Source organism: Anolis carolinensis, chromosome 3 (genome assembly GCF_035594765.1).
Source record: "Anolis carolinensis isolate JA03-04 chromosome 3, rAnoCar3.1.pri, whole genome shotgun sequence".
Taxonomy (NCBI): domain Eukaryota; kingdom Metazoa; phylum Chordata; class Lepidosauria; order Squamata; family Dactyloidae; genus Anolis; species Anolis carolinensis.
This window is the reverse complement of record NC_085843.1, coordinates 5425001-5452284: the sequence shown is the minus strand read 5'-3', so window position 1 is coordinate 5452284 and position 27284 is coordinate 5425001. Positions and strand designations below refer to the sequence as shown.

Sequence of the window (27284 nt, the reverse complement as noted above, 5' to 3'; positions counted from 1 at the left end):
AACACTCTGAAAACAGGGGAATTCCAGACAGAAAACAATTAGGGCCAGCTAACACCTCCCAACAAAGGTTTCCCCCAGGGAGGAAGTAGCCAGGCTTTGAAACTGAAAGGTCATTACATGCTAAGCATTCTTGCCAATTGCAGCATTCATACTTGCCTCCAACAGACCAAAAAAAAAAAAGGAACAACCAGAAATATTGTATACAGTATCTACAAACTTTAAGAAATAACATATACTAACTGCCACCAGTTCCTTAATACTTTATTTTCCATACCACCAGACTTTGCCACAGCAACGCGTGGCCGAGCACAGCTTATATATATGTGTGTGTGTGTGTGTGTGTGTTTTTGTGCATTAACATATCTTTGTCCCTAACAGTTCAAAGACATATCTAGGTATATCGGTTTAACAACTAAAAAATCCAATTGCCTTGCATGAATACTAGTTGATATTTACCGCTAGGGAGTAGGTCGACTCAAGGGAGTTTTTAACTCTTTTCAGGGAGATTTCCATTTCCCAAAAGCTTATCGTGAGTGCCATTCTCCAAAAGGCTATGGCATCATTTTCCCAAAAGGTTATGATTTCTAACAAGGTCATGCTTTTCCAAAGATCATAATTTCTCCAAAAGTTTTTGCAAGCTTTTAGCCTTCTCTGTCAAAAAGTGCTGGTGCCCCACCAAAACCACAACTCCCAGAAATTCATAGCAACAAGCCATGGCAGCTAAAGTGGGTTCAGACTGCATTCATTCTACAGACAAGGGCATTAACCCTTTTCTGTCATGGTTCTCCTTATGATAGGCTCTAAGTCTGAAGAAGCCTAGACTAAAGTAGCCTCTTACTTCTAAATGTATTCTCCAGATCTTGGAGAAAGGAGAGGGGGAAATCCAGTGCTAGGGAAAGCGTGGGTTAAAGTTTCCCAGCCTGTCAGGTCCTCCTGCTGCTTTGCTTAAGAAAACTTGGCAGGGAGGGGGCAGAGAAGCAAGAATTTAAAAGGCAGAATTTTTTTCTACTTGTTCAAAATTGACATCTATTTCTTCTTTGCTCCCCTTACAGGAGGCGTCTCTGCAGAGCTGATGCGCCAGAGCTGTCTGTGCTCTCCCAGATGGGCACATCAGTCAGACGCTGCAGACCGGCACCGCTTTCTTGAGAAATCCTGGCGCTTGGAAAGTCTCCAAAGAGTGAGAGAAATATTTGGATATACCTCTACGGTGGTTTTTCTCTCTCCTGCTTTCTCTCAATCTCTATCTCAGAAGAAATGAGCCCAGATGTCCGGGAGATGATTTTTGGCCTGGGATGCTTGCTCCTTTATTGTACTTTGGAAAATGATGCCAGTAAGTAGAAACCAGAATGGAAAGCTGCCAAGGAGATATGAAGAGCAGATAATGAATGAATGAATGAATGAATGAATGAGTGAATGAACCAATTAATGGGAAGGATGGAATCTCTAGTGGAGGAAAACCTGGGACTTATCTGTACGAAGTTCCCAAGTGGGATTTTCATTTTATTTTTATACTATTTGGGTGTATCTACACCAGGCATGGGCAAACTTGGGCCCACCAGATGTTTTGGACTGTAACTCCCACAATTCCTAACAGTCTACCTACCGGCTGTTAGGAATTGTGGGAGTTGGAGTCCAAAACATCTGGAGGGCCCAAGTTTGTCCATGCCTGATCTACACGTAGAATTATTGCTGTTTAGCTCTACTTTAACTGCCATGACACAATGCTATGGAATCCTGGGAGCTGTAGTTTGTTAAGGCACCAACACTATTTGGCAGAGAAGGCTAAAGAAATAGAGAAACTACACCTCCCAGGATTCCATGGCATTGAGTCATGGCAATTAAAGGCCCCTTCTACACTGCCATATAAAATCAAGATTATCTGCATTGAACTGGATTATATGCTAGTGTAGACTCATATAATCCAGTTCAAAACAGATAATATCGATGATCTCTACATTACATGGCAGTGTAGAAGTGGCCAAGGTGGTGTCAAACTGCATTAATTCTGCTATTGAGACACAAAGAGCTGCATGTAGCAGCATTGATACATCCTGGAAAGATTGCCAGATGTTCTAGAATACCAGTAATTGGTTTTGAAAATACAGTGTGGCCCTCAGGCTTAGAATGTAGAAAGAAGGCACAGCACAAAAGGAAAAGGAGATGAGGAGGGAAGAGGAAATTAGAAGTGTATCTATACATCAGGGTCATATCTGTTTATTTTACCTGGCATCCTGTGAGTTGGAGTTTGTTGATAATTCTCTGCAAACTACAAATTTTAGCATTCTATACAATGGAGAGTTAAAGTGATACAGGATATACATATCCAATTGCTGCTCGTTTTCTGCTCCATTCTATAGAACAGGAAGCAAAAGATACCTCTTTAGAGATAGGTAAAGGTAAAGGTTTTCCCCTGATGTTAAGTCCAGTTATGTCCGACTCTGGGGGTTGGTGCTCATCTCCATTTCTAAGCCAAAGAGCCGGCGTTGTCCGTAGACACCTCCAAGGTCATGTGGTCAGCATAACTGCATGGAGCACCGTTACCTTTCCGCCGGAGCAGTACCTATTGATCTACTCACATTTAATAATAATAATAATAATAATAATAATAATAATAATAACAACTTTATTTTTATACCCCACCTCTATCTCCCCAAAGGGGACTCAGGGGGCCAAGCCCGAATAAAAATAATAGCAATATAAAACACAACACATTTGCATGTTTTCAAACTGCTAGGCTGGCAGAAGCTGGAGCTAACAGCGGGTGCTCACTCCACTCCCTGGATTCGAACCTGCAACTTTTTGGTCTGCAAGTTAGCAGCTCAGTGCTTTAACATGCTGTGCCACTGGGGGCTCCTCCTTAGAAATACCCAGTGTTATGTCTATCATATTCTTTGGGTATCTGCTGTCATCGCTGATGTGAGATTCAGGCCCTTGATATTATTCAATTTATAGTGTTATGATTTCATGTTAACTGCAGTAGAGGCAGTAGAGCTCTCTGGCTGAGAATTATATATGCATTTGCATGGTATAGCGGTTTGGGCATTGGACTAGGACTCTGGCCATGGAACACACAATGCATTTTCTTTCAAGCGTATAAATGACAGTGACATGAGAAGCCCTGGGATTTGGAAGTAGAAGCTCCGGGTTCAAATGTCCTTTTAAAACAGCCTGGGCCAAATCCTACTTGCTATTTTAGCCAGTGAATGGATACCGTCATCATGAAGATGAAGAAAGGAATGACTCTGAAACATTGTGGTATAACTTTAATTGGTAGCATAGTTGGTGTCCACATTAGCTGGTTTACCTTTTACATCAGTGGTTCCCAACCTTTGGGTCCCCAGGTGTTTTGGACTTCAACTCCCAGAAATCCCAGCCAGCTTACCAGCTGTTAGAAACTGTGAGAGCTGAAGTCCAAAACACCTGGAGGCCCAAAGGTAGGGAACCACTATTTTACAGATTAGATTAGTGTGGTCTCCTTCGGAATCTCTAGGTCAGTGGTTCTCACCCCAGATGTTTTGGCCTTCAACTCCCAGAAATCCTAACAACTGGGATTTCTGGGAGTTGTAGGCCAAAAGCATCTAGGGACCCACTGGTTGAGAACCACTGCTCTAGGTCTGCTAACATAACTCTATGAAAAAGGTTGTCCATACAGTCATGCTGGAGACCTTAGAGATTTCTAGAGAGAATGCCAACAGGATCCTTGTGTTTCTGATCAGAACTAGAATATTAGGTGGTTTTCTGAGGTTTTCCTCTCCTCCTTTCCTTGGGTCACATATGGCTTGGCTCACTTGCTTGAGACATTAGGAGCATACCATTCCTCAGGGAAATCAGAGGGATCAATCACCTTCTACTTGTTTGCTGATTCTCCCATTGGAGTGGATTGAATATGATTGTCGTTTTGGTTATGGCAGTGGGATGGGGGTCCTACCTTGTTACTATAGGTGTGAGTAATCTACATCCTTCTCTTTCATATGAAATGTCATGTCCAGTTCTGGGCACCGCAGTGTAGAAAGGACATTGGGAAGCTGGAACACGCCCAGAGATGGACAACTAAGATGGTAAAAGGCATAGAAACCAAGCCCCATGAAGAATGGATGATATGTTTAGCCTGGAGAAAAGATTATTGTGCTACAATAGCCATTCTGAATAACACTATGTAACAAAATTTGAAAAATGTTGTTCCTGGTTTGAAAGTGTTGTTTCCTGTTTAATTGTGAGGTCCTTAATTTGAAAGTAGTTATACTACAGTAGGTATACTCCATCTCCCCGAATCCTTTTGGAGAGATGGAGGCGGGGTATAAAAATAAAGTTGTTGTTATTATTATTATTATCATCATTATTATTACAGAAACTTTATTTTTATGGCTCCCACAAACTATGTTGAATTGGTTGAGATTCAATGAGATATTAATTGAAAAACTATAGCAAAATGTTCTGCAGGATGTCCCTCCCATAAAAACAAAGCTTTTGCAGTTTAATAAACTTTCCCCTGTTTTAATGATAGAACCAATTAGGAAATGACATTTATAAAGTAGGAACAACAATCATGTTACATAGTGTAATAACCAGTGCCGTGTTGAAAATGGAGTTACAATTGACCATCCACATTTGTAGATTTACTGATTTGATTAAAATGCCATCTTTACGTCCACCAGTGCAACTCAATGGGCAGCTTCTGTAGGAAATTGATCACAAAGTCATGCTGGAGGACCTAAGCAGTGGTCCTCAACCTGAGGTCCTCAGATGTTTTTGGCCTACAACTCCCAGAAATCCCAGCCAGTTTACCAGCTGTTAGGATTTCTGGGAGTTGAAGGCCAAAAACATCTAGGGACCCCAGGTTGAGAAACACTGACCTAAAGGTTTCCAGAGAAAACACCTCTCTAATGTGATCTGGAGACATTTGAACATAGAGAACCTAGATCAGTAGTTCCCAACCTGTGGGTCCCCAGGTGTTTTGGCCTACAACTCCCAGAAATCCCATCCAGTTTACCAGCTGTTAGGATTGCTGGGAGTTGAAGGCCAAAAACATCTAGGGACCCCAGGTTGAGAAACACTGACCTAAAGGTTTCCAGAGAAAACACCTCTCTAATGTGATCTGGAGACATTTGAACATAGAGAACCTAGATCAGTAGTTCCCAACCTGTGGGTCCCCAGGTGTTTTGGCCTACAACTCCCAGAAATCCCATCCAGTTTACCAGCTGTTAGGATTGCTGGGAGTTGAAGGCCAAAAACATCTAGGGACCCCAGGTTGAGAAACACTGACCTAAAGGTTTCCAGAGAAAACACCTCTCTAATGTGATCTGGAGACATTTGAACATAGAGAACCTAGATCAGTAGTTCCCAACCTGTGGGTCCCCAGGTGTTTTGGCCTACAACTCCCAGAAATCCCATCCAGTTTACCAGCTGTTAGGATTGCTGGGAGTTGAAGGCCAAAAACATCTGGGGGCTCATAGGTTGAGAATCACTGACCTAGATATTCAGAGAGATGAGCTTTCAGTTCAAATATTGAGGTCCTATTAAGAGCAGAATCATGCAACTTTGTAGAGGGAATCCTGGTTTTTCAATGCTAGGTCTGGAAGTGCATCAGGGTCTCAGTGGTGTAAACCAGCTTGGCACAGATAAATGATTAGTCAGCTAAGGAGCACTGAGGTGGTTCAGAGAGCTGCATTACGCCAAGCGGGACAGATTTCATTGCTGAAAGATTTGCATGCTGAGCGAAAATTACCCAAAGACATGACTCATTTGCAAAACAGGGAATTGAGTGTCATGTTGTTTTAGAAGCACACCTCCTACCCCCCGGGCATGGTGGGTTTTTTTCCTGCTGTGTACAAATGTGTACAGTCTCTAGATGTCTTGCGGCTTCTTCTGTCTTGGCTTTGTAGACCAACCATGCTGGCGAAGAGGCTCTTTGGGCTGTCTGTCTGGAATCGACACGAGTGAACGAATGTCTTGTTCGGGGAAAGCATCCCCACAGTGATCGGACGACATCCACAGGCTGACTCCTTCTCATTTTTAATAGCAGACTCTTGCGGTGACCCCCACGGGGCAGGTTCTTTTTAAAAACAGAAGTGTTTAGGTATTTGGCCGCCATTAACAATGGGACCGTTGATGTTGGCGTACAGAGTTTGTTTTCCCACTTTTGTCTCAAGAGGGTAGGCAATAGGGTTGCCGGCTCTCAGGGCCAGGCCCCAAGTCTCCAGTTTTCACGGATCATCTCCCAGCTGGAGACACGAAGGGGAACATTCTCCCGCTTTGGTGGCCTCATCTCTATGTGAAAGCAAAGGGCTGTGTGCAAAGCTCTGTGTTGCTCCGATCTGCAAGGATGAATGGATTTATTGCTGCAACCTGAAAAGGCTCTTCTTCCTTTCTTCCCAGGCATTGTAGTGCCAGGGATCTCCCTCCGCTCTGCTCTGCATCCCCTTTCTGGATAGATGCTTAGATTTATAGAATCCTAGAGTTGGAGGAGACCCCAAGGGCCATCCAGTCCAACCTCATTTGGCCAGGAAGGAATACAAAACCAAAGCCTTCCTGGCAGATAGCCATCCACCCTCTGTTTAAAAGCCTCCAGAGAAGGAGATTCTACTAACATCCAAGGCAGCCTGGTCTACTGCAGAACAGCAATTACAGATAGATTCATAGAACCCTAGAATTGGAAGAGACCTGGTGGGCCATCCAGTCCAACCCCATTCTGCCAAGAAGCAGGAAAATTGTATTCAAAGCACTCCCAACAGATGGCCATCCAGCCTCTGCTTCAAAGCCTCCAGAGAAGGAGCCTCCACCACACTTCTTCTGGGGCAGAGAGAGAGTTCCACTGTTGAACAGCTCTCACAGAAAGTTCCTCCTAATGTTCAGGTGGAATCTCCTTTCATGTAGTTTGAAGCCGTTGTTCCATTGCGTCCTAGTCTCCAAAGCAGCAGAAAACAAGCTCCCTCCCTCTTCCCTGTGACTTCCCCTCATGTATTTCTACATGGCTATCACATCTCCTCTCTGCCTTCTCTTCTGCAGGCTAAACATGCCTAGCTCTTTCAGCCGCTCCTCATAGGGCTTGTTCTCCAAACCCTTGATCCTTTGAGTCGCCCTCCTCTGGACACATTCCAGCATAAACATCTTCCTTCAGTTGCGGTCAGTGCTCAGAATTGGACACAGTGTGATTCCAGGTGTGGTCGGAGTCTGACCAAGGCAGAAGAGAATAGAGGGGGAGCAGGACTTCCTTGGATCTAGGCACCAGACTCCTCTTGAGGCCACAATCCCATTGGCTTTTTGAGCTGCTGTATGACATTCCTGGCTCATGTTCCTCTTCCTCCCCACAAAGACTCCAAGATCTTTTTCCAACGTCCTGCTGTGGAGCCAGGCATCGTCCCCCATTTTGTCTTTTTGCATTTCATTTTTTTCTGCTTAAGTGGAGTATCTTGCATTTGTCCCGGTTGAACTTAAGATTCAGTTTCAATTTGTTTTTTCCCATCCAGCCTATTACCTACACTAGGCATTCATTCAGAGGAGACCCGCTATCCCCAGACACATTTTGCCAGTGATTTTGAGTTTTATACTTGCTTTATTCTGTTGTTGGTTCAGTAACTAGCAGGTGGTAAATTGGCTGAAATAAAAATATGGCAGGAGTCAACCATCCATTGGTGCACCACAAATTGCCTTGACTTATTCCCACCTGTTTGTTAAAGATTCAGGAGAGAGGAGAACACTGCCATATTTATGGCTGAACCACTGAACTAAACGAAAATGATATGCATGCATTCCCTTGTGGGGAGAAAGGCTAGATATAAGGCAGGGGTGTACATTATTATGGCTGAAATCCTACTGTGAATCCCAATTAGAGTAGACTCGTTAATAGGATTTATGTAATTCAATGAATGAGATTTATATAACACTATGTAACACGATTTTTGTTCCCAGGTTATAAATGTCATTTCCTAATTGGTTCTATCACAAAAATATGGAAAAGGTTTATTAAACTGCAAAAACATCCTGCTTTAGCAAATTTTGCTCTAGTTTTTCAATGAATATCTCATCGAGTCTCATCCAATTCAATACGTTTGTGGCCGCCACAAAAACAATGAAGTTTCTGGAGTATAACTACTTTCAAAGTAAGGACTGCACAATTCAACAGGAAATAACTCTTTCAAACTAGGAACAGATTTTTTTCAAATGTTGTTACATATTAGTGACTTAATATTCACTGTCTGAGTCAGTGTGTCTAGTTCTAGCTGAAACTAATATTTGGATTTAAAAAATAACATTAAATTTCTGCTGTCGATACACTTCTTTCAAAAGAAGTATATCAAATTGAATTTTAAAATCTTTGATGCCCAGGTCCAGGTCCAGGTCCAGGTGGTCCGGATGGCTTCTGTCCATTTCATGGGAGGAAGTACAAAGCAGGGGAGAGTTGGCACCCGTACCTGGAGCCCCAAGGGGTGATGTACTGCCTCCGATGCACCTGCTCCCAGGTATTTTGCAAGAGTCAGGATGGTTTGGTGGAAACCAGCCTCTTCTTGGTTCTTGTATGAAGGTCTATGTTGGGAGTGGGCAACTTGGGAGCAGGGGCTCATTGTCCTGCCAGGAGAATTTGGAAAGACCACTTCTTGACAGAATCCCCTGCAAGACAGATCACCTTGGCCCTCTTTCCATAGCATGGAGGCATTTCCCCTAGTTTGGTTGTGGGGCTAAAAAATATAGATAAAATGCAGAAGTCACTAAAAAAAAGATTCATCACCACGACAGTAAAACACATTGATTCAATGAGTCTATTCTAGTTGGAATTAACCATGAAATTTAGACCAAAAAAGACTCTCTTGTACCAAATTGCAGAATATGTTACCATACCTCATAGAAAGTGTATGGTGCAGATTTGGACAACGTAAGGGTGTGTTTTTAGTATCTTCAAAAATTTAATTTTCTCTTTTACTTCTGGGAACCATAAATCAGCTTTGGACCGCATGTGTCCCCCTTCCCTTTGCTGGTCCCAGTTTTCAGACAGGACAGAATACCTCATAACAATCTGTGAGTATGGATATGAGTCATTCATACCCTCTATGTGCCCCAATTTATATGGAACAGTCTTGGTTGATCTTCTATCATCCCACTTTTGGAATATTCCTGTTTCTCTATCCTCCTTCCATGTTCATCTTTTCTCCTCAACTTCCTTCCTTAGTTTTAGGACCCCTGACCTAGAGATTCATACAGAGACACACTTTAGGAACCTCTAAGTCTTCCAGGATGATTCAGTAAAAGTTGACATTAGTTATACTGGTGAAACTAAATATTCCTACATAGGTGTTTTCTTGGGTTAAAAAGCTCAATAATTTTATTATTTGCCATTTTCCCCTTTTGTGGGGGTCCTGTGTCCCTAACCCAGCAAACATGGGGGGCTGATGGTACAAGATTGAGCCTGATATCAGTTGGAAATTAATTTTCCCGGTGACTAACCCATGCTAATCCTTTGTTTTGGGTAGGACACCAGTGTGAGCTGTTACCAGATCCAGTGCCCAGCTCTTCAGTGCCAAAATCCTATCAAAGACCCTCGCAGTTGTTGCCCAAAATGCCCAGGTAAGTGGATATTCGTTCTCTCATATCTAACGGCATCACTAGGGTTGGTATTGCCCAGTGTTCTAACTTATAGGGGTCACCTCTATGGACCTCTTCCCATACCGAAACATCTTGCAATAGTGTAGATGAAATAACAAAGAATTCAACAAAGAAACAACAACAAGAAACCAGCATCAGTGCAAGCAATGGTGCATCCGATTTTGATTCCCATTGCAGGGCAAGTCAGTAGTGTTCATTCAGTAAATAAGCAGTACAATAGCAATCGTTGGGGTCATGTTGTGTAACAATATAATTGTAGACATTTATGACAACTTTTTCCCGGCGTTCCTTTTCTGCCACAGAGTTTCAGGCGCCCTCCGGATTCCAGCTGCCCGTCAACTCCTCCTGCCGGTACAACGGCACAACATACCGACATGGCGAGATTTTCACCAACAGCGAACTCTTCCCTTCCAGGCTGCCAAACCAGTGCACCCAGTGCAGCTGCTCGGTAAGTGCTTGAGGACACCAACCGCCAGGGATTCCCTTATGCTTTTTGCCTGTTGGAGAATGAACAGGAGCTCTCCAAAAGCAGAAGAGAGAGGATACTAAATCAGGAGTGGGCAAGCTGGTGTGAGGGGGCCCATTTTTGCCCCAACCAAGCACCATTTGAGAACATCCAGGAACAGCAAAAGTGTGGTGGTGTCAGTTCTGGTCACCATTTAGAGAGCAGTACAAAAATGTTTGTAAGCAGTAAGAATCAGAGTTGCAAATAATCCCTCGAGTCCAGTCACCTTCTGCCATGACCTGGAATACACAATCTGAGTACTCCTGACAGATGGCCATCCAGCCTCTGTTTCAAAATATCCAGAGTGGGAGACCTCACCAGACTCCCAGGAATCATATTTCACTGCTGAACAGCTCTTACTGTCTGGATATCCTTGTCAGGATTTGGAAATGACCTGGCATTTTCTAAGTGATAGCAGAGTTAATACCTCTGGCATAACCACCTGTAAAAGAGTTAAGCCAGTGTTATTAGTGTGTGTAGTTAATGCAATGGAAGTTGGATATAGGTTGTTGTTATACTGAGTATGTTTGTTGTGGGTTGATTTTTTTTAAATTTTATTACATTCCAACAATTAACAAAATGTTAGCGATGCATGTCTTATTTCAATATACATAATACCAAAAGTAACTAATGCTTAAATGACATTATAAACGATCCTTTGAAATGTAACACCCACCCTCCTACCCTCCCCCGTTCCCCCTCCCCCCCGGAACAGCAATTCAATATATTATCATTGTATCATTTTAACTGTGTGGAACGCCTGGTTCAAGGTGGTGTATCTTTCGTCTCCATCTATTTTGTTAATTAGGACTGACCATTTCCTGAATCAGTCAGGTTCTTTTAGACTATTTGTATATTTTCTTTTACTTTGATTAATGAAATCATTAATTATATATTCTGATATATAAGACCACTAAGTTTCTACAAGCCACAATAGCCCGAGGATGGAGGGATGAGACAAAATGGGACGTAGAAACTTGTTGTGGGTTGATGAGAGTTGATGAGTGACGGATGGTGGTTTGGAGTACCCTGTTTCCCCTAAAATAAGACATCCCCAGAAAATAAGACCTAGTAGAGGTTTTGCTGAATTGCTAAATATAAGGCCTCCCCCGAAAGTAAGACCTAGTAAAGTTTTTGTTTGGAAGCATGCCCATCAAACAGAACACCAGAGCATGCAGGATCAATAAATGTATGTACCATATACATGGAAATAATGGTAGTAATAAGAAATTCTTGATAGGATTCACAGTTTGTCTGGTTATGCTGGTTTGTGATGACAACTACTGTACAGTATATAATAAATGTTCATTTTTTTTGTTCAACAATAAATGTGAATTTTTCTTCATGGAAAAATAAGACATCCCCTGAAAATAAGACCTAGTGCATCTTTGGGAGCAAAAATTAATATAAGACACTGTCTTATTTTTGGGGAAACACGGTATGTATTGGAAAATTGCTGCTGTGAGGAAGAAGAAGCTGTAAAGTTTGTGTATTTTCTATATACTTTGTACACTGCGGCAACAAGGGAGAAAGAAAGACAACCCTTCCTGCTTATCTGGGAAAGAATAAAAGTCTCTATGCATTTGAGGAGAAGACCACTCCAACTGTGTTTTTGGAATACTTGATTCCTTAACTAATGGAGCCACTTCTGCAAGAACAGGAGTTCCATGACTGCATAGAATCCCTGGCAATCCTTCCTAATCCTTCCTAGGTGAAATTTCAATTTTGTCTTCTCCCAGCTCCCCAAGCTGCTCCTCAGAGGGATTAATAGTTTCTGGAACCTGTGACCATTTTGGTCACCATTCTCCAGTTTGCTCATATCCTTTTTGAATCGTGGTGCCCAAAACTGGGCCCATCTCTCTGCTGAATGGAGGATGCTATACCTGGATCACACAAAAACACACACACACACCACACTGAGGACCTCTTCTCTTCTCTTCTCTTCTCTTCTCTTCTCTCAGGAGGGTCAGATCTACTGCGGTTTGGTGACTTGCCCAGAGCTGCCGTGTGCCTTGCCACAGACCCTCCCGGACTCCTGCTGCCAAGTCTGCAGAGGTAAGATGGGAAGGAAAATGCTTCCACAATCTCCACCCCCATCCCCAGGAACATTGTAATAGACAGAGAATATAAAAAAGTTATCATCTATGACAGGCAACTAAGAAGCCCAAAGACCCTTAGGATACATCTAGCCCAGTATTGCCAGATTGCCATAAGTCAAAAACAACTTGAAGGCACACACCAGCAATGTTAGTTGATGATACTGATTTCTAGATCTGTTTCCATGGGAGTAACAAATCCACTCTGGATTTTTTAAAAAGAAAACTGCTCTCTGAGGTATTGAAACCATAATTCCAAGATTTAGACTAAGGTTGAGAACTGATTCACCAATATTGATTTATCCCCACTCCTGAGACTGAGTTGCAAGGGTTCTGAGGTTTTTTGGGATAGCATCAGGAGATATAGAACTAGAGAAATAGTTCTGTGCCTCCCAGTGTGAGATCTTGGTTTGGAATGAAGAAGTGTGGTGCAGCAATAATCAACACTTTAGACAGAATAACATGTAAGGCTGTTGGGAGATTGTCTAAATCTATATACTTTTTCCCTTACAGATACACCCCGTGAGAGGTTGATAGACGAGTCCTCATTCAGAGGTGTTGTACGTGATATTTCAATATTAAGAGCCAGTATTCTCTTTTTAAAATATATCTATTTTCAAGAAAAAATATTTTGGACCTCTAGCATGTGTCACTAACATTTGTTGTTGTTGTTGTTGTTGTTGTTGTTATGTCTTACTAAATTCAACTGCAATGATTCTTTTACAAGAGTTATTGTGTGTTGGGGCTGAGCAGCAAGGTCCTGGGGGTGCTGGGGATTCTGCCTCAGAGGATGAGGGGAATGATGGCTTTTTCACTGAGTCAGTGTGTGATCAGGCTGAAATGTAGTCAGAAATGCAGGCTGTAGATCAGAGAGAAGGGCCAGCAGCTGCAGAAAAGATAGGGGGTGTTTGGGGTTCCGTATCTCTTTAGCACCGGCCTTCTCAGCCTTCAGAGGATGGGGAGTTACCTCTTGATAGATGAGGTCTCTGCTCAGAGAGAGCAAGGGAAAAAGGGAAAGGTTAATTAGAAGGTCAGAAAGACTCGGTGAGAAACAGGTGCAGAAGGGATGACCTCATGGCTTCTTGGTCAGGTTTGAGCTTATTTATTTATTTATTACAATATTTATATCCCGCCCTTCTCACCCAACAGGGGACTCAGGGCGGCTTACAATAAAACACATATGTAAAAATTTTACAATACACTATAAAACAGTTAAAAATTATTAACTTACACCAAACACTCATAAAACACATTCTAAAATACAGATGGGCGTGTTCAAGTTTAAAAGAACTTAAATTAAGTGATGGTTTCCTAGTCCCTTCAGAGCAGACAACATTGCATTAAAATCAAGTTCATGTTTAGCTATCAAGTTGCCTATATTCCTGAAATAGTTTTGTCTTAGAAAAGTTCCTGTGTTCATACTTGATGGATTAATGCCTATGTTCCTGTTTCATGCTTATAAATTTATGGATTTATACCTATGCTCTTGACTTCATGGATTGCTTGTACCTTGTTATCTTGGACTATTGCTTTTTGTATTTGGGACTACTGCTATTTCATAGCACCCTTTCTACTGCTTTTTGGGAATTAATTGCCATTTTCCTTTTTGTATATGCAACATCATGATTATAAGGTAAAAGGCAGGTGGGGAAATCTTTACCTTTCATAGCTAGAAAGTGGTGGGAATTACATGGCCCTCTAGGTTTTGATGGACTACATCTTCCAACAGCCCCCATTTTGCAGAACCAATTATGTGGAACGCTGGGAGTTGAAGTCTAATCCCATCTGTAGGGCTATAGGTGTCCCAGGCAAACCTTCTCCCCACTTGTACACCTTCCTTTGGATTGTGGCCATTATGAGGAATGACATCCTATTGATTTTCTATAGAATTTTCTTCCATGCAAGTGTTTTGTTTTAAAAAGAACAATATTCTTTGAGAGCCAGCATAGGGCAGTGGTTTGAATATTGAACTATGAGTCTGGAGGCCATGGAAACCCACTGGGTAACTTTGGACAAGTCACATGCTCTCAACCTCAGAGCAGGGCAATGGAGACAATTCTGGCCAAAAATAAAGCGCTCCAGAATTATTGGTTTGCCTTAGGGTTGCCATAAGTCAGAAACCACTTGAAGGCACAACAAGAGCACAAGAAGTCATACTGATAACCGTCTGGATTATATCAGTAGGGGTTTCCAAGGAGATCTTTCCAACTCATTTGTTTCAACTGAATATAAATGGTTAGCAGGGATGCTTAGTATAAATGTTTCTTGCTCTTTGCTTCTCCAGATGCATTCGCGGCACCAGTGCACACCCGGCGCCAGGAGGAAAGGGTCACTCGACCTGGTGGATCCCCCGACAGGCGCTTCGCTGGAATTGGTCCCCAGGAATATCAGGACAACCAAAGGGAGAAGCGGCACCACCGTCAGAATCATCCTGAAAGAGGAGCACAAGAAGGGTAAAAATGCGTATACCAAGCAAAATTCAGATATGAATATATGACCTACTGACAGACCCCACCTGGACATGGAAAGCGCCTTAAATGTATATTTACATGTATAATTATGTATATTTTTAATGTATATTCTTAATTTTATTGCAATTTTTAATCTTGATGGATTTCTAAATTTGATGAAAACTGTTTTTTGATGTGTATGTTTATATTGTAAGCCGCCCTGAGTCCCCTGATGGGTGAGAAGGGCGGGGTAGAAGTGATGTAATAAATAAATAAATAAGGGTGTATCTGCATTGTAAAATGAATGTAGTTTGACCCCACTTTAACTGCAATGGCTCGATGTTTGTGGAATGGTGGGAGTTGTAATTTCACAAGGCCTTGAGTCTTCTCTGCCAAAGAGTGCTGGTGCCTCACCAGACAACAACTCCCAGGATCCGATGGTATTGAGCCATGGCAGTTAAAGTTGCATCAAACTGCATTATTTCCAGATGGACCCCAAGGAAACAAATTTGGATGTAGATTCACATTTTGTTCCCGTCTTAGTGGTCACTGGAATAAAATTCACAAGAACTCCAGCCTCAGACATGACATAAATAGGATAAAACCCAATGATGGTTGTTTTCCTGTGTGCTTCTAAATTATTTCTGACCTACAACAATGCAAAGCAGGCTTGCCATCGGATTTTTTTGTGGAAAGTTTTTTCTAAAGGAGGTTTCAACTGTCTTCCTTGGGGCTGAGAGAATGTGACTTGCATACCAAAGCATACATATACAATACAGTAAGCAAACAGAATAATATACAAACAAATTCGTAGTGGAGGCTTGAAGAAGGTTGTAATTTCCAACATGGCCAGATTCAACTTCTGCTTTAAAAATTCCAGAGAAGGAGATTGCAAGCCATCAGGAAGTTCTTCCTAATGTTTAGGTAGAATCTCTTTTTCTTCCATTTGAATCCATGGCTCCATTGTGTCCTAGTCTCTGGAGCAGCAGAAACCAACAATTTAAATGTCAAGCCATCTGAACATGCAGAACTCTGTCTCTTTGTTTCCTATATTAACCTGGGAATCCCATTTCTCTCTCTTTCGCTCTTTTCAGCATGTGTTTACAACGGGAAAACCTACTCTCATGGGGAAGTGTGGCACCCCACAGTCCGCTACGTAGTGCGCCTGCCGTGCATCTTGTGTACCTGCCAGGATGGAAGCCAAGACTGCCAGAAGGTTGTTTGCCCCAAAAAATACCCCTGCGAAGAACCTGAAACTGTAGATGGAAAATGCTGCAAAGTCTGCCCAGGTAAAGGAATGAAAAAGGCAGAGGTTCTTCCTGGCCAGTTATAAATGAATACTGCTTTGACTATCCTCCTTGAAATGATGTTTGACTATCCTGCCTGAAATGATGTTCCAGGCATGAGCAAACCTGGGCCCTCCAGGTGTTTTGGACTTTAACTCCCACCATTCCTAACAGCCTACCGGCTGTTAGGAATGGTGGGAGTTGAAGTCCAAAACACCTGGAGGGCCCAAGTTTGCCTGTTCCTTGGACTAATATTATCCTCCATGCTTGCTTGCATTGTTGTGATTTTGCTCACATCTCTGTAAACCAGGAGAAATTTCTTTGAGTGACAAAATTTTGTTCCAATTTCTCCTCCACTGACACTGATTGTGTTGCCTCTGAAATAGCTCCCCTTATTTATAGCGTTGCTCTCCGGGGACAGACTCAGGCAATGGCGGCGTCCAGGAACGTTGACCAAGTGCAGCAAACTCATTTCCGAAAGCTGATTTGAAATTGCTCTGCAGTCAAAAACGGACCTGAAGAAGAGGAGTGCTGCTGCAAACAGCCTACGGCCAGCCAAACTCCTTTTCCTTCTTCGCCTCTTGGCAGGGAGAAGATAAACAAAAGCCAGCCTGAAGCTAGGGATACAATCTCCACTGCAGGACAGATGCAGTTGCAGTTTGGCAAGGTTTTTAGCTTTCTGTGGCACACTCTATTGGTGCCTTACCAAACTACAACTCCCAGGGTTCCATATCAACGAGACATGCCAGGTTAAAGTGGAGTCAAACTGCATTCTTCCTGCAGTGGAGATGCATCGCCAAGCATGTGTAGGAAGAAACTTATCTGGTCTTATTTACGCATGTCCTAGAAATTGTGTTTTTACCTGAAGCCTTGGCAAAAAAATTACGGTACCTTGCTCTGTCCTTTCTCTCTTAATGAGGGAAGTTATCATATATTATAATAATATGTATACTTATGTAGTAGTGTTATTACTGTTACATGATGATGATGAAGATGATGAAGATGATAATAATACAGGGTGTTTGAAAAAGAACTCCCTATTCACCATTCAATTTAAATGATGAATAGGGAGTTCTTTTTCAAACACCCTGTAATATAAAAGAGTATAGTAAAGGTAAAGGATTTCCCCTGACATTAAGTCTAGTCGTGTCCAACTGTAGAGGTTGGTGCTCAATCTCCATTTCTAAGCTGAAGAGCCGGCATTGTCTGTAGACCCCTCCAAGGTCATGTGGTCAACATGACTGCATGGAGTGCCATTATCTTCCTGCTGGAGCAGTACCTATTGATCTACTCACATTTGCATATTTTCGAACTGTTAGATTGGCAGAAGCTGGGGCTAACAGCGGGAGCTCACCCCACTCCCTGGATTCAAACCACCAACCTTTCGGTCAGCAAGTTCAGCAGCTCGGCGGTTTAATCTGCTGTGCCACCAGGGGCTCCATAAAAGGGTATATGATGGAGCAAACTGGAATATTTGAGGTAGAAGTTTAGTGTTTGCCTTGTACATGCACAAATACATGCTGTGCTTTTTTTTTTACACCTGAGAAATATGTTAATGTGTGTGTGTGTGTGTGTGTGTGTGTGTGTATAACAATGTATTATAGCTATAAAAATAATAATATAGAAGGACATTTGATGGAGCAAAATGGAATATCAGAGACAGGTTTAATGTTTGCCTTGTTGTTACACTCTAGCACTGAAAACACCTTTTTATGCAGCACCACACCAGAGTCCAGTAATTCTGTCTAAACATGTTTACTGAAGAAAGCAGGTAAAAAGGGGGAAAGGGCATTGCAAAAGGGATCAGCAGAATAGGAAATACAAAATAGTAAAAATCCAAAAATGCCAAAGTATATATATAAAATCAAGAGAACCAAAATCCACATCAGTAAGTTAACCAGAAATCCATGGACCAGAAAGTAAAGAACTTTTCCAAGGTAAATCCTTCAAGGAAACGAAGACATGAACCAGAGAACTTGAGAATACTTGAATCATGAACAAGGACAGGAGAGCCATTCCTATGGCAACGCTGTCTCCTCTGAAGGGCCTGCAGCCTACGCTCCTTAATTTAAGACCAACCAAGTAGCCATGAGATCATGCCTAATGCATCTGGGCTTCAGGGTCTTCTCATAGATTTTCTCAGAGCGTCTATTTTTCACCCCCTTCGTTCTGAAGCCTAATCTAGCTTCTCTTGAAAACTCCCCATCAGATGAAGGCCGTTTCCTAGGGGACCCAGGACTTTCATTTTTCCCTGTGGAATCCAAAACCTCAATCCCTTCTACTGTAGGACCTCTTCTAGCAGCAATTCTCTCTCATTCTAATTGTGAAGGGGTGCTGTGTTTATGTATTTAGAAAAGCCTTATCTTCTGAGGATAGCACAGATGTCTTATTTTTCTGTAGCTCTTAGGGAAGTTTGGAAGGCAAACAATATTTCTGACTATGGCACAGAGCAGAGGAAGAGCAATCTGCAGTTGCAAAAAAAAAAAAATTGGTACTGGGATTGTACATCAATCTTTTCATTGATACCCTTGCCTTTTATAGGTTTGACAGGATATCTGGATATTACATGTGTGGCAAGCCCTCCAGCTGGTATTGCTTCTTTGCGTCGTTGTAAGAGGATCTAGTGCAGTGGTTCTCAACCTGGGGTGCTCAGATGTTTTTGGCCTACAACTCCCAGAATTCCCAGCCAGTTTACCAGTTGTTAGGATTCCTGGGAGTTGAAGGCCAAAAACATCTGGGGATCCCAGGTTGAGAACCACCGATCTAGTGGTAGACAGAGCACGTTAGTGGAAAGTGAGCACTTCTATCAGGAAATAGCTGTTTCCCAGGTTTTAAGGAGGCTCATATGTGTGGTTATTTGTTCATTGGTATACTATATAGGTGTTAGTGCCTACCTCATCCTCTGATATGTCAGAAAAATCAGAAAAATCCTCAACCGCTTACTGAGCTACAACACTTGTGCATGCACAGGCACATGTTGTGTTTGTTTTTTACAACTGAGAAATACTTTTTAATATGTGTATCCAAAATTATAACAATATATTCTAACTATAACTCACTATAACTTATATGTGTGTATGTGTGTGTAGGCAATTTAAGTACAGTGTTACATTTCTTCCAGACATAGCCCACTTCTATGACCCGTACAATCATTTCATCCCTGGGTTTTCTGTTCTCGCAGAGGACAAAGAGGTGCCCACAGCTGAACCCGGTCCCGCCAAGTGCAGAGTCTCTCTCTACATGTTTGTTCCCAGCTCCGAAAACCCCAAAGAGAACCTGAGGAAGATTGCCATCGAGAGGGAGTCCTCAGAAGACGTGGAAATCTACATCTGGAAATTTGTGAAAGGTGAGTCCTTTCGCCAGGTAGAGAAAGAATGTGACTTCCTCTCAGAGAGGGCTATGGATGGGGGAGGAAGAAAGACATCTACATAGTCTGACACCACCTTAACTACCCTGGTTGGTGGAAATTGACTTTCAAGTCATGCTACCTAGAGCAGGCAAGAAGCAAACTTGGGCCCTCCAGGTGTTTTGGGCTTTAACTTCCACAATTCCTAACAGCCTACCGGCTGTTAGGAATTGTGGAAGTTAAAGTCCAAAACACCCGGAGGGCCCAAGTTTGCTTCTTGCCTGTGCTAGAGGACCTAGAGATTCCTAGAAAGGTTTTCTCTCAGATTCAAATAGGGACCTTATGTCCCTATCCCAGCAAATGTGGAGGACTAACTGTATATCCATTGGGCTTATTCTGCTGAGGCATACTTCTCCTCTGTCAAACCTGAGCCAAGGCAGGCTCTTGCATGCGTCAAGTTGGCAGCCAAAGACTCGTACTGCATCCAAGATTCATCGCTCTTCATTTTTGCTTGGCAGCCCGGAGTTGCCTTTCCAAGATTTCTTGCTCAAGGAGCTGGGAAGAGTCACCGGGAAGGAAATATCATAAATCTCTCTCCTTCACTGCTGCCTTCAGGTCACCTAGTTCCTTGCCACAACTCATGAATATGGGAGAGGGCCATTTTTATTTCTTCAACATTTTTATTTGGATGGTCTCCCCAATACCTCCTGAATCTGGAGCAGGTGAGCAGTCTAAAAGGGTAGAAAAGCAAGGAGAAGACAACAAGAATGAGGATTACATTTTGCTTCAAGGCAATGAAGGTTTTGTAAGACCTGAGCTGTTGATCATAATAGGGATAACTTGGATGCCTCTCATTCATGTGGTCTCCATGAGATGAATTGCAATTTAAAAAAAACAAAGCCATGTTGTTTGCAAATGCAAATCTAGATTGAAATAGTTTATCTACTGTCAAAAACTTTCATGGCTGGAATCACTGGGTTGCTGTGAGTTTTTTGGGCTGTATGGCCATATTCCAGAAGCACTTTCTCCTGTGGCAGGCATCCTCAGAGGTTGTGAGGTCTGTTGGAGTCTAGGCAAGTGGGGTTTATATATCTATGGAAGGTCCAGTGTGAATGTTGCAATTGGCCAGCTTGATTAGCATTGAATGGCCTTGCAGCTTCAAATCCTGGCTGATTCCTGCCTGAGGGAATCCTTTGTTGGGAGGTGTTAGCTGTCCTGGATTGTTTCTTCTCTGGAATTCCCCTGTTTTCTGAATATTTTCCCAACAAAGAATTCTCTCAGGCAGAAAGCAGCCAGGCTTTGAAGCTACAAGGCTAACCAAGCTGGCCAATTGCAACATTCACAATTGCCTCAAGCAGACAGGAGTTCTTTCTCCCACCCTGGACATTATTCCACAGGTATATAAACCCTACTGGCCTAGTTTCCAACAGACTTCACAACCTCTGAGGATGCCTGCCATAGATTGGACAAAATGTCAGGAGAGAATGCTTCTGGAACATGGCCATACAGTCCGGAAAACTCAAAGCAACTCAATTTATATACTGCTGAATGCTGACCTTAGGTGCATGATTGTACATTGTACAAGTACTGTAATTTGTCCCCACTGGCTCAATGCTTATGGAGGCATGGGAGGCACAATTTTACAAGGCCTTTAGACTTTCCTGCCAAAGAAGGCTGGTGCCACATCAAACTACAACTCCCAGGACTCCATAGCATTGAGCCATGACAGTTGAAGGAGCATCAAACTGCATTAATTCTGCAGTGTAGATGCACCGAGAGACTTCACTGACACTGTACTCATGTTGAATCTCTTCATTCGCTTAAGCACGGATATTTATATGACGTGCAGTGATTTCTGTCTGTTTTTAGGCATATTCCATTTGATGCAGATCAAGAAGGTCAAGAAGCAGGAGTTCAAGCAAGAAGTACAGAATTTCCGGCTGGTTTCCAGGACGAACGAAGGTATCGGTGATCTGACCAAATGTTTTGAAACTGTCATGGCCAGAGGTGCATCTACATTGTTGAAATCATGTGGTTTAGCACCGCTTGAGCTGTCATGAGTCAATGCTCTGGGATTCTGGGAGTTGTGGTTTGGTGAGGCCCCAGCACTTCTTAGTGTATAAGGCTGGAGATCTTGTAAAACTACAACTCCCAGGAGCCCATAGCAGTTGAATTGGTGTCAAACTGCATTCATTCTACAGTGCAGACCCTGCATGGGCTATTAGGAATTGTAGGAGTTGAAGTCCAAAACACCTGGAGAGTCCAAGTTTGCCCATGCCTGGTTTAGGTTTCTTCATTGTGGTCTCTGTGAAATCGCACACATGGTTTTCTCTGCGCCTGTGCAGTCAGATCGGGTTTACAGAGCCAGTATAAACAAACCAAATGTTTGGAATATAATAAAATGCAAAAACAAGCTGCTTGAGACACTTGGCCTGCTTAGCTGCTGAAATCTTCCCCTTTGTTTTCTGGAACAGAGATTAAAACAGTTATCAAGATAGGCAGGAGGCCACTTGTAAAAAGATCATGTTCAGAAAGCCCTAGGAGCAGCCCACCTTTCCACTTTAGGACGGAGGTTGTGGATTGCATTTTAAAATCCTAAATTATTCTGTAAAACAGAAAATTAGTGCATTGATGTAGCCCAGAATTGCAGTGGCATTTTTAGCTGTCATATCACAGTGTAGTCTCAGGTTTAGCTCGTGGTCTGCTAAGGTATTTAGGAGCCTTAATAGCATTGAATCATTCAAGAGATACAAGTGGGATATGAATAAATATAGTAAAAGTAATAATGATTCTGGGGAAGGGACAGTGAGTCAGAGTGGCAGAGGGGAGCTTCCCTCCCAATATTAAAAATTGTTACCGTCCCGTTACTGGAAGTGCATCAGTCTTGTTACCAGAAATCACAAGTGATGGGTTAACTTTCCTGTTGGAAGAAAAACAGAAAGGCCAGCAGGGCTTTTTAAATACCTCTCAAGGGTGAGTTGTAGTCTTGCCTATGTTTGAATATAATCTATAAAAGAGACAGCTTTGCTTCTTTTTACATATAGAGATGGGATTCATGAAGCTCTCCAGATATTGTTGGTGTACACTTTCCAGTAGCCCTAGCCAATGCAAACTCTGTTTGGGATTTGGGGAGATGTAGTCCAAAAACAGAGAGGAGTAAAGAGTGGCCCATGGGCTGCTGATATTATTATAGATATAATCTATATATATAAAAGGGTAATGAAATTTCGGCCTAGGACAAAACAACAAAACTACACATCCCAGAAACACTAAACTTGGCAGCACAACCCCTCATCCATGCCTCTATGTTCATACAACAAAAAGAAAAGAAAAATAAAGTCCTAATTAGAGGGAGAGGAATAATTGTTTTTATCCAATTGCTGCCAGTTAGAAGGCTAAGCTCCGCCCACTTGGTCTCCTAGCAACCCACTCAGCCCAGGGGACAGGCAGAGTTAGGCCTCACAGGCCTCTTCCACACTGCCTATAAAATACAGATTATCTGATTTTAACTGGATTATATGGCAGTGTAGACTCAAGGCCCTTCCACACAGCTATATAACCCATTTATAATGCACTTAATGTCAGGAGAAAACTTTTACCCTTTACCTTAACTACCACCAATTCCTCAATACTTTATTTCCCATACCACCATACTTTGCCACAGCAACGCGTGGCTGGGCACAGCTAATAATAATAATAATAGTAATAATAGTAATAGATTAGATTACACTGTGTAACAAAATTTGAAAAATGTTCTGTTCCTGCTTTGAAAGTGTTATTCCTGTTGTTCTACTCCAGAAATTTCATTTTTGTGGCTGCTACAAACTAGGTTGAATTGGTTGAGCCTCAATGAGGTATTCATTGAAAAACTAAAGCAAAATGTGCTATAGCAGGATGTTCCTCCTGCAAGAACAAAATTTCTGCAGCATAACCAACATTGTCCATGTTTTTATGATAGGACCAATTAGGAAATTACAATTATAACCCAGGAACAAAAATTGTGTTACATAGTGTTGTTATTGTTGTTGGGTGATGATAATAACAATAATAAATAAGACTGGTTTTTTGTCATGTCAAAAGCGACTTGAGAACATACTGCAAGTCGCTTCTGGTGTGAGAGAATTGGCCGTCTACAGAGACGTTGCCCAGGGGACATTGCCCGGATGTGTTACCATCCAGCTGGGAGGTTTCTCTCATGTCTCCGCAAGCTGGGGCAGACACCCCATCTCGTGGTTTCGAACTGGCAACCTTCAGGTCAGCAGTCCAGCTGGCACAAGGGTTTAACCAATTACGCCACCAGAACTCCTCGATAAGATTGATATTGTTGGATAATAAAATATTTATTTATTTATTTATTTATTTACCCTATTTATACCCTGCCTTTCTCTACCCCAAAGGGGACTCAAGGCAGCTTACATGTGGCAATTATTCAATGCCATAATACATACAAAATTAAGCTTAGAATAGATTGGATTAAAAATTAATTCATATTAACATTTAAAACATTCATGATTAAAATCAAGCTATCTAAAAATCGTAGTATCTACAACAACAACAACAGCTATTTTATGCTTCTGATGGGGGTGATGATTGTTTTATATATAATATAATAACATGTTGTCGAAGACTTTCATGGCCGGGATCACAGGGTTGTTGTATGTCTTTCGGGCTGTGTGGCCATGTTCCAGAAGTATGCTCTCCTGACGTTTCGCCCACATCTATGGCAGGCATCCTCAGAGGTTGTGAGGTATGGATAAACTAAGTAAGGAAAGGAAAGAATATATATCTGTGGAGAGTCCAGGGTGTGGCAAGAGTCCTTTGTCACTGGGAGCCAGCATTAATGTTTCAGTTAATCACCCTAATTAGCATTGGAAATGTTTTGTCTCTTGCCTGGGGGCATCCTTTGTTCAGTCAAGCCCTCAGAGTGTTGCTTCCCATCTACTGTTTTGATTTTGGAGTTTTGTAATACTGGTAGCCAGATTTTGTTCATTTTCATGGTTTCCTCCTTTCTGATGAAGTTGTCCACATGCTTGTGGATTTCAATGGCTTCTCTGTGTAGTCTGACATGATAGTTGTTGGAATGGTCCAGCATTTTTGTGTTCTCAAATAATATCCTGTGTCCAGGCTGGTTCATCAAATGCTCTGCTATGGCTGATTTCTCTGGTTGAATTAGTCTGCAGTGCCTTTCATGTTCTTTGACTCTTGTTTGGGCAATGCTGCGTTTGGTGGTCCCTATGTAGACTTGTCCACAGTTGCATGGTATCCGGTAGACTCCTGCAGAAGAGAGAGGATCCCAATTGTCCTTCGCTGACCGTAGCACCAATATAATAACAACAACAAAGACAACAACAACAACAACAACAGGTCTTAAATAGCTTATTGTCCTTATAGGGTATTGGTTTCATTGGAACCCAAGTGATGATTACTTCTTCTTCCTTCTTCTTTTAGCTTATTGGAACATGTTCCTGCTCCAAGTGCCGGAAGTCCAGGTGACCGCCAGTCCGGACAAAGAAACAAACAACTTGTAAAAAAGGGGGAGAGAAAAAAAAGTATATTGATATTAATATATACGAGGAAAGTTGCATTACCAAACTATCACACCAGTTACAGGAAAGACAATCAATAGCTCCCGCTGTAATGGAAAATATGAGGAAAACTACTGATTCTGATCTAATATGGCAATATGGTCACTTGTATTCATAGGACAGCAACACACCACTCAAATCCACACGAAAACAATAGGAATGGCTGCTGAAATCTACAGGACAACAATGTGACTGATCACATCTCCTTTGCTTTTTCCCTGCCTTCCCAAATGCTGCAAGAGGGAACAGGCTGGACTGCTTTCGGTGAAAGGAAAGAAGAAGGAAAATGGAGAGCAGTTCTATCCCTTTGTAGGGTGATGGCCCAAAAGACTGCAAGTACATCTTGATCCCATTGATACGACAACTTCTCTGGGATTATGGAAGGAGCAAACTGGCATGGGAGAGGGTTTATAGGACAGGAAATGCTTCCCTGAGTGGACTGAGCTCCTTCCAGATGCATTGGACGACAACTCCCATAATCCCCAGACAGCAATTGACTGTGGGATTGTGGTCCAAGGCATCTAGAGCAGGCATGGGCAAACTTGGGCCCTCCAGGTGTTTTGGACTTCAACTCCCACAATTCCTAACAGCCGGTTGGCTGTTAGGAATTGTGGGAGTTGGAGTCCAAAACACCTGGAGGGCCCAAGTTTGCTCATGCCTGATCTAAAGCAGTGGTTCCCAAACTATACATAAAACAATCCAGAATATATCGGTGCGCTTTTTGGAGTCCACCTCCTTGAAGATTTTTAAACAGAGGCTGAATGGCCATCTGCCAGGAAGGCCTGGATTGTGTTCTCTTCCATTGGCCAAATGGGGTCGGACTGGATGGCCCTTCCAAACCTAGGGTTTCATTATCCGTTATGGTGAAGCCATAATGATATCATAGAATCGTAGAGTTGGAAGACACCTCATGGGCCATCCAGACCAACCCCATTCTGCCAAGAAGCAAGAAAATTGCATTGAAAGCATCCCTGACAGATGGCCATCCAGACTCTGCTTAAAATATCATCAGAGTTTGAGGTTGATGTCAGAATTTGAAAACTGGGTAGCATATTTGAAACAAATGTGGAAGTTGGAGTGTTTTGATGTTACAAACAGTGCTTTCAGAAAAGTAAAGTGAAGGGATTTCACCAGGCAGGAAGCAGCGAGGCTATTCAATGCTAATCAAGGTGGCCAGTTGTAATATTCACACTTGTCTCAAGCAGACAAGAGTTCTTTCGCCCACCCTGGACATCATTCCACAGATATATAAACCCCACTTGCCTAGTTTCCAACAGACCTCACCACCTCAGAGGATGCCTGCCGTAGATGTGGGCGAAACGTCAGGAGAGAATGCTTCTGGAACATGGCCAGACAGCCTGGAAAAATCACAGCAACCTAAAATAGCAGTTGTCTGTTATGTCCCTAATTGGGAACTAGTCCCGGTGAGAACAACCTTTCCTGCTCTAGTGCATTTCTATGGCACCTTCCCTCGCTCATAAGTTCAGCACCATGGATAGCTCCTGGTAAAGTACAATGTAAGACCTGGAGTGGATTTACAACCCCACTGACATGGAATTGAAGTCCAAAAGACCTGGAGGGAGGGCTGAGGTTTGCTGCCTACTTAGGTAGGTAGTAACAGCCAGTAGGCTGTTAGGAATTGTGGGAGTTGAAGTCCAAAACACCTGGAGGTTAGGTTCTTGGGACTAGAGAGGCATCCCAGTGAAATCAGGCTTGGAATTTGTTTTAATTTACTTATGATTATGATGAAGATACAGTTTGGCCTGGAAACATCAATAACCCCCATTTAAAACCAAATCCTATTCTCACTCTCTTTTTGCTTTTGGTCATGTCAGTACAAATTTACCCAAGAGTCTCTTCTGTACATTTACTATAATGTTTTAGCACATTACTATGCAATAGCTGTAAATCTCACACCTTTCTCTACTGTATTGCATATGCACAAGGGCTGCATTGTCCGGAGAAAGCTCTGTCTTTCCATCCACCCAAGGGGAGAGTTTGCTCACAGCATCTCCTTTCATGTCCTTTGGAAAAACTGCTTTAGGGGGTTGATATTCACAGACTGATCTATGTATTTATGCCCGTTTCCTTTGCGGTGTTTTTCAAAAATATTTATTTGGAGCGATTTGGATTGCTACATTGGATTAAACTAGTTTTTGAAACAAAATGTCTCTGTCTCTATGAAATCCGTGGTATCACCATGAATTGATAGGCAACTTGAAGGTGTATCCACACACACACAAGTCCTGACCTCGGTCCCTTTTCCCCCAAATGCCAAGTGGAACTTCTAAGAAATGGGGAAAGAGGCCTTTGAGGACTCAGAGGATCCCCACAGCAGCATAGGATGGATGGATTGGATGGATGAATGACAGACTGATAGAAGGATAGATAGGTAGATGGACAGAGGGGATAAGTAGGT

At 42.4% G+C, this 27284-nt stretch overlaps 1 protein-coding gene across 2 annotated transcripts; it reads left to right on the top strand.

Annotated features, from left to right (window-relative positions):
• Nucleotides 1-234: 234 nt before the first annotated feature.
• Nucleotides 235-27032, top strand: chrdl2 (chordin like 2). 2 transcript variants are annotated; one of them, XM_062974427.1, is made up of 11 exons: nucleotides 235-1330; nucleotides 8326-8459; nucleotides 9465-9558; nucleotides 9900-10045; nucleotides 12064-12157; nucleotides 12712-12758; nucleotides 14483-14651; nucleotides 15743-15937; nucleotides 19116-19280; nucleotides 21150-21242; nucleotides 24729-27032. In XM_062974427.1, the coding sequence occupies exons 1-11, from the start codon at nucleotides 1255-1257 to the stop codon at nucleotides 24806-24808; spliced, it is 1293 nt and encodes a 430-aa protein (XP_062830497.1). In that variant the 5' UTR covers nucleotides 235-1254; the 3' UTR covers nucleotides 24809-27032. The 2 variants fall into 2 exon arrangements, with proteins under 2 accessions (XP_062830497.1, XP_016852924.2); XM_016997435.2 differs by having other exon boundaries at nucleotides 236-1330; nucleotides 8332-8459.
• The last annotated feature ends 252 nt before the right edge of the window (nucleotides 27033-27284 follow it).

Bases quoted from the DNA above. Each gene is read 5' to 3' on its own strand.
- chrdl2 (XM_062974427.1), top strand. From the start codon at position 1,255: ATGAGCCCAGATGTCCGGGAGATGATTTTTGGCCTGGGATGCTTGCTC. The intron at 8,460-9,464 runs GTATTTTGCAAG...TGTTTTGGGTAG, and splicing joins TCCGATGCACCTGCTCCCAG to GACACCAGTGTGAGCTGTTA. The intron at 14,652-15,742 runs GTAAAAATGCGT...CGCTCTTTTCAG, and splicing joins GAAAGAGGAGCACAAGAAGG to CATGTGTTTACAACGGGAAA.